Consider the following 8,284-nt stretch of genomic DNA (forward strand, 5'->3'; position numbering starts at 1 on the left):
TTTGCCTAAATCTATTAGCAATCAACCCTTTGCAAAATGAAATGGAGCTAAATGCAGTTATATGGAGGTTTTTAATGCATAGAAGAATTCACAAAAACACTAGATACATGCATGGCTAGAGGAAAGCAATTGAACCACAGGCAGAAGATTTTCTTAGAATCTTTGTGCCCCCAAATCAAGAAATCGAGACAATCATTAAGAATATTGGCATCCCCCATAGGGCAACTACACTGATAATATCAAAAGCGCCTTTTTTCCTATGGCAAAAGGTACCAACAAGATCAACACAAATTCTCTACATCTCTGAACAGCCCTAAAGCCTCTCACAGCCTCTCAGATTTTCTTAGGATCTTTGTGCCCCCAAATCAGGAAATCGAGACAATCATTAAGAATATTGGCATCCCCCATAGGGCAACTACACTGATAATATCAAAAGCGCCTTTTTCCTATGGCAAAAGGTACCAAAAAGATCACCACAAATTCTCTACATCTCTGAACAGCCCTACAGCCTCTCACAGCCTCTCAACTCTTGGACCACATTCCATAAACTTGCATGAAAGGAAGAAATCAGGGACCGTGAAGAATATCTCAAAGATCGTGCCCTATTTTGTATATTTACAAAATTATGGCTCAAGTTGTATGATTTACATGGCTGGATATCAAAGTTCTGGAAATAAGGAATGAAGGAGGTAATCAACATATTGTCATATAGCTATGCACTAGGGACTTTTTTATACTCAAATTTTATACTCTGGTATAAAGATAATATGTTAAAGACAAGGCCATGGGCATTCCAAGGCGAATCTTTGTATGAAATTATACACCAACCTTTGATCCAGACACTATTTTTTTCTCTTCTGCCTTCCCATGGATTCGTTAGCCATACCTACCCTTGCAATTTTGATAATAGGCTTGGAAAGTTTCACTACATCTCTAAGGACCCACTACTTATGCAAGTTTAACTTTTGCTAGAATCTACGTAGAAATGAATCTCACAAAAGGACTTTAACAGACAAGATTTCCCTGAAGCCAAGTGACAAAAAATGGAGGCAGCTAGTCGATTATGAAAGAATTGCTTTTAGCTGCAGAAAATGTCACTCCATAGAACATCCAAACAATCAAAGCATCTCCTTACAACAGAAAGTAAGTACCAGTTTGCATAAAGAACAGAATATAATAGTACAGCTAAATTAATGAAAGGCCAGACTAAATTGAACCAACTCTTGTTTAGTGCTTCTTCAAAAAAATGGACACATAACAATGCACAATAGATATTAACAGCACATGACAAATACAGCCTAAATGCTATTTTATCATTACTCAAGGAACTGCATGACCAAAAATCATGTAGAATGATTATCCTGTACAGCTCTTCAAATGGGTTAAATTGTCAACGAAGAACCTTCTTTATGGATATTGCAACATGTGACTTTAAACAAAACTCAAGGAACTGCAGAGCAAAAAATCATGCAACGTGATTATTCTGTTTAATTCTTCTGGCGGGTTAAAATCTATGACTACAAAGAACCCTCTTACAGATACTAGGAAATGTTACTTGAAACATAAAAAATTACTTCGTGAAAAAATTCTTCCCAGCCACTAAAATTATAAACAATTAAGACAGCTTTCACCGCTAAGAAGAGAAGCTGAAACTTACAATGTATGATTGTATATAGTTATTAATAAGAAATGAACCAACTTAATAAAATAGGGATTAAAAGCTTTGGTCTACTAAATACTACTGGAGTGATCTTTCCTTAGAAAGCCAAAAAGCCAGTGAGAGATCCTTATACATGAATTGCTTTTTTGTCCTGTTCCTGTATGGAGAGGTTCAATTATAGTGTTATAGTACAATAATATTGAGTGCAAAATAATCGTAATGTCTGAACTTAAACGTCCCAAGTATGAGCAACAGTTGAAACTACTATTAAGAGTCACCTTATTCTCTCTTGAAATGTAAACTAGTAATACATTTAATGTCTGCTTGATAATGGCAATCAGTAGTCACTCAAGAGTTGTTAGAGTTATTGTGTCTTCAAATGTAAAATAGTAATACATTTAATGTCTGCTTTATAATGGTAATCAGTAATCACTGGGAGTTTATCATTTATGTTAATAAAAGCACGACTATTTAGTATTAACTTGCAAGGCAAATCTCAAAGCAAACAAAGGAGAGAAGATAAAAAGCATATGAAATTTTGTAGAAAATGGAGTAGCAAACTGCCAGGCTTCCTATTTTGTTAGGTAACAAGCATTTCGATCCTACATAAAGCACTTAAATGGACGAAACAATGCCAGATATAAAGACATTATTTCAAGTACCTACTGACCAAAGAATTTACACATTAGACAAAAACCAAAGAATTGAATACTAATTGAATACTTACAATAAACCCACTTCTTCACACAAGAACAAAAGAACTGCCCACACCTCTATTTGATTGTGATAAAAATGCCTCCAAGAACACCACAAACTGATTTTGGCAGCTTTTGCTCGAAAAGAAGTAAAAAGGAGCTAACATGTTTCATATGAACCAGCTGCCTCAAAATTGTCATCCACGATTTGAGTTCCACGGCTTTGTGCAAGAGAGAGAAGTATTTATGGTTATCAACCAAATAGCTTGAGCTTATCTTTCATGGCCTCTGTTTCACTTCCGTACTCTTTAAAATTATATTCTTCTTGTTTGCATGACACTGGCACCTTCCCTTCACTGTAGCAAATAGAACATAAGCTGAATCGTGAAGTTAGCTCTTTGAATCTTGGTCCAATTATTGGATACGAGCAAACCGCACAAGATGATCGCCCATGACGCACCCTGTCCCCTCCCTCAAGCTTTACTAGAGTGTTCATGATGCCAAAACCCCAGTCTGGATCTTCAAACATCTCTAGGAACTCTGGAAATGAAATGCTTGCCATGTCATCCTCTCCATGAAGTTCCATCATATCACTAACTCCTTGTAAAGGAAGGTATACTGCCCTCAACAACCTAATATAGTTCGATGCATCTGCCTTTCCAATCTGTGCACCAATGCCCTTTGCTGAACGCCACAGCAGAGCATCAAAAGCATATCGTTTTCTCTTATCTGGAGAACCTGAACAGATGGGTGCAAGTAGAGCAAAAAACAACCCTAAATCCACTCTTCCAGACCCATTTCCATCCAATATTGTTAACACTCTTTCATTCACTGCTTTGACAGCTCCTTGGAATGTCTCTGGCTTAAGAAAGTGGAGCAATTTTTTTAATATCTTTTCTAGTTCTGCCTTCCGAATATTTTTCTCTGGTACACCAGTCCCAGATTGAGAGACAGTCACCCTTGTTTCGGTTAATTCCTTTTTCAGAAGATTTACATCACAGCGGTTCAATCTAGTAAGCCTCTGGAAGGCTCTGATATCTAAAGCATATGCCAAGTATTGCCTGGGTGTGGTTTTCTCATTTGCTCTTCTGAACCTGTTTGACTCCACAACTAATACTCCTTCTTCAGAACTTGTCCCACTCAATCCCATCTGAGCATGTGTATCAGAACCTCCACGCTGGTCTGCTCTTTGGATAATAGTATTTAACCCTTTAGGCCTCTTCTGTAGCTGCTTCAAATGTGCAATAGCATCATACAATTCCACTCTGTTTGTCATCTTGAAAGCCTCTTTCAAGGCTTTCTTAGCTTCCTCAGTTTCTCCGGCTCCTAACAATGATACTGCTTTGTTAAGCTGAGCACGCCAGTGATTAGGCCAGATATTAAGCACTTTGCTGTACATTTCTGCAGCTCTTTGATACCTGCCCACATCTCTAAACAACCCTCCCAAATTATACAAGGCGTCCATATGATCAGGCTTAAGGTCTATGGCTTTCTGAAACTCTTGTATGGCTCTCTCATCTTCCCCCATAGCATGCAACACCGATCCAAGGTCACAATGTGCATCTGCATAGTCGGTCCTCAAGTATATAGCCTCTTCCAGAGCCTTCTCTGCAGCTCTATACTCACCTACACCAAATAGTGCACTTCCCAAATGCTTTAAAGCCCTGTAATGAGTCGGGCAGAGAATTGCAGCCTCCCTGTAATGCTCACAAGCACTCAAAAGCATTCCCTCACTTTCTAAAGAAATGCCCAGGTTCACATGGATCTGCGGCAGCAAGTAAGACCATTGACTACCACTGGCCTCTGCGGCTTCAAGAGCCAATATATAGGACTCCTTTGCATCTGAATACCTTCCTAATGCATAAAATGTATTGCCTGTCCTAAAATGGGGGCGAACATCAGAAGGTTTCAGCTCAGTAGCCCTTTTGAAACTTACCAATCCTTCCTTAAACAATTGGTGATCAAACAGAGTCCTCCCTATTGCCATATGAGAATCAAAAGCCTCCTCCTGGGTCCTGGAATTGTCTGCCTTTTTTCTCAACTCACGCAAATCCTTTACAAAAGCATTGTAATCAGGACCCAACTCTTCCCAAGCCCTCCTGCCTCCTTCGGCATCCTTACACCCATTTTCTGAACTCAACTCCCTTGACCAGCCAGGGTCAGAAAACCCATCCCCTCCGCCCATGGTATTACTAATATCCCCACCCTTGCCCTTCTTCCCCTCCTTCTGCTTCATCCTGCTATCATACTTGGTCTTGAGCCTCTTTATCAGAATTTCCAAATCCTCAACAGTCTTCCATGTCTCATCATAGACGATACCGTGGTTAGGGGAAGTAGCCCAAGCTGCCACAACTTGTTGTTTCCTCCTAGAAACACCATCAGCCCTCTCGTCCACAATAGATGTTGAAGAAGTGCCGACTAATACTCCTCCAGACTTGGAAACGCTGGTATTACTAGTGACAACATCGGTGCTGTCTTCAATGCTTTCTTCTGGAGCGTCCAGGTCCAATCCCAATGCATCGAAATCCCTGTCCACATCTCCTGCCCCATCATCGTACGTCCTCAACAGACCCTCAAAGGTCAAGCCCTTTTCCCCATCGATAAATTCCCCATATGTCCTGAAAACCTCATCCAATATGGCACCGATCTGCTCATCGCTGAATTTCACCCTGGGATTCACTGCAATCACCAGGGCTGCCATCTCCTCCCTGTTAAGCCTGCCATCCTTATTGCCATCAAATTGGAGAAATATCTTCTTAACCTTGTCGCTTCTGCCTCCTCTCATCATTTTCAACTCCAACACACAAACTCTACTTTGCACAATGCTGTAAAAAACAACACGCTGTGCTTCCAATTCACAGAACCCAATCCCTCAAAACCCTGTTGCATACACCCAAGACCAAACTACAAACACAAGCCTATTTTAGGCCAAATCCTCTTCCGAAAACCATAAACCTAATGAAAAACGTTGCAGATATGCACACCCAAACGCCAATTCAGGCCTGTTTTAAGCAAACAGAAACACAAAATCAAATGCCCACAACGCTACTTTCAAACCCAAAAGGAAAAGCGTTAGCAATGCATATTTACATCAATTCTTCACCCACGGCAATAACAGTTACATAATTAAACTAAACTCAACAAACAACAAAGACTTACAGGATTATAAATACGAGAATTCAATGTGTTGGTATATTTGAATGATGATCATAACCAACTTGGCAACATGAATGGCTGTATCGCTGTCCCTCCGTCTGCGATGCTCCCTCTGCCCGCAGATACAGCTGTTATCAACAATATGTTCAGCTGAAAAATAAATATCCCCGAAACGAAGGGCCTTGAAAAAATATGCCGAAAGTAAAACCATTGGATGAATATGTTTTCATTTTAATGCTGATAACTGGGTCATTTTTCTGTATGATATTATAAAGTTTGCCAGCTAATAGAGTGTGTCTGTACCTCCCCTCTTTTAAAATTCTTGTGGGGCTTTGGGGTTCGGATTTGGTAGCCATGGTCATTTTCATTCTACTTTTATCTTGGAAATCGTCCAAATGAGTTACTGTTCTAAATATTATTTTATGGAATGACTTGGACTTCTTCAGGTCCAAGATTTTAATTTGTTTTGGAGGAGAGGAGGAGAATGGGTTTATGGTTTGCATGTGAAGTGCAAGGTGGGGAAACTAGCCTTATACCCCACTTATCTACTCCTTGTGGTAAGAGTGGTGGAGGTGTCAGCATCAAACATCAAAACCCTTCCCTTCACCTCATGTTTTTGATGTCAAACTTATCTTTGTGTTTATATTGGGAGATTCTTTTGTAAAAAATGTTCTTCTATGTAAAGGAGGTTAAGGGATTGTTAAGTGAGATTTCTTAATCCATTATCAATTGTTTCTATTATTTTTTATTTTTTAAGAATTTTGTCATTTTATGGTAGGTTGTATATGAAGCTTAGTTTTGTCTCTTTCAATTTTAAAATTTGTTGTTTCCAAACAAACTTTCTCAATATGTGATCTTTATCATATGGAGCCACACACCAAGTTAAGAGTCTAGGAACATATGCTTAAGGGTATCCCGACATCATTAAGGATAAAAATGTACATTCACATCACAAATTAATATTTAAGTCAATCAGTCACATTTTCATTTCAAATTGCACTAGCATTTGTATCTCTACTTGACATGTTTTTTTTATTTGTGTACATCAACAAAGGTGTTTGAGCACTCTCGAGAAAGTCAATGATCTTTCTTCTATACATAATAGGTCACATTGTACTTTTAAGCACAACTCTCATTTCAAACATGGGTACAAGAACCCATCCAAGTAGGTTTGAGAGATTAATAGCAAGAAATCATTAGGTTGTATCAAAAAGACTCATCCACAAACATATTACAATCTATTGAGGGAAGAACTACTAATATCTTTAATGTGAGTTCTTGATTTGCATTTTGTAATGAGGGAAATTATATTCTTCATGACATATTAATTAGTCAGCAAGATCAAAATTAACATTATATTGATATCCAAATAAGTTCCATACTTCCTCCTACTTTTTCATTTTCGCTCTTATTTACTCAAATCTTATCGTTTATATTTAAATATCAGCTCATTGTTTATGTAACTTTAATTTAATTAAAATTTAAATTTGTCATAATATGATTATATATTATGTTTATTATAAAAAAAAATTAAAAAAGAGTTATTTCTAGCAACTTAAGATTATAAACATGAACATGCTTTAGCAATTCGCTTTGTTGGAAATTTAATATAATGGTTTGACATATTGTATGACACAAAGTCTCTCACATAATGTATGAGACAAAGTCTCTCCCCTATTTCAAGGGTCTTGTTTTTATTGAAAGTCTAAAAGAATATTGATCATAGAAATATTTCTAATGATTTCTAATATTTAAATATAAATGGTACGTGTATTATTTATATTTATTTTTATGTTCAAATAAATTTAAGTATTAACATGTAAAAAAAATTTGTAAATATAAGTATATATAAATAATGAAGGGTCTATTATCAATAAGGAAGAGGTGATAGAAGCAAGATTAATCAAGATAAAAAGTTTTAGATTGATTTTATTTCTCTTTCTTTTTGGAACTCCAAAGTTTATTAAGTACAATAATAAACTTTAATATTATATTTAAAGTCAAGAAGTTAAACCATAATTACAATAATAATTTTAAGTTTTAATGGTAGTTGCATAATTTTCATATCTATCACTAGTCAAAAGTTTTAAAACAATAAATTTTGTTATTGATTAAGATAGGTTACAAGACAGGTGAGTTAAATCCACACTAAAAAAAAAAACCTACATAGTGCATAAAAGCTCTAGAACCAATTTAGATATTTTTTAGAAACCTCAAAAGTGAATTATTGAGGAGCAACCTAGATTGCTAAAATAAAAAGTAAAAGCTAATGTCAAATCCTAAGAAGTACATAGAACCAAAGAATCATAATATCACCTCACAAAAAAAACAAAGGTACATAATATGTCACAACCCAACTACATGGGGTGTGATAAAATAAATAATTCGTTCACATATTTTTTAATTCTTGATTTCAATTTCAATCTCGGTATCTTATTTTATAAATAGATTAATACGATTTTTACTAATAGATCACATGAGAGAGTTGATGTCATAATATTTCTTTGAAATTTCTTCAACGAGTTACAAACAAATAGAATAAATTTGACACTTAATTGATGTACACACCATGAGATTTTGCTATTATGTACATCCTAAGTTGGCCTAGTGGTGGAGAACTTGTGCTCTTGAAAGAGAGGTCACAAGTTCATTTCTTTTTCTTTCATATATATTAATTAAAATATCACAATAACCTCCTCTGGGAGCATTAAAGTGGGAATTTAATAATACATATATGAATATAATATAGGTACAAGTACAATTCTAGAAGTAT

The 8,284-nt window shown here is 36.3% G+C and overlaps 1 protein-coding gene across 1 annotated transcript; it reads right to left on the minus strand.

Annotated features, from left to right (window-relative positions):
- Positions 1-2,175: 2,175 nt before the first annotated feature.
- Positions 2,176-5,955, minus strand: LOC131062412 (uncharacterized TPR repeat-containing protein At2g32450). Its single transcript, XM_057996063.2, has 3 exons — positions 5,815-5,955; positions 5,515-5,639; positions 2,176-5,357 (listed from the first exon to the last, which is right to left on the minus strand). The coding sequence occupies exon 3, from the start codon at positions 5,141-5,143 to the stop codon at positions 2,609-2,611; it is 2,535 nt and encodes an 844-aa protein (XP_057852046.1). The 5' UTR covers positions 5,144-5,357; positions 5,515-5,639; positions 5,815-5,955; the 3' UTR covers positions 2,176-2,608.
- Positions 5,956-8,284: the final 2,329 nt, after the last annotated feature.

The sequence above is a fragment of the Cryptomeria japonica genome, chromosome 3, assembly GCF_030272615.1.
Source record: "Cryptomeria japonica chromosome 3, Sugi_1.0, whole genome shotgun sequence".
NCBI lineage: Eukaryota > Viridiplantae > Streptophyta > Pinopsida > Cupressales > Cupressaceae > Cryptomeria > Cryptomeria japonica.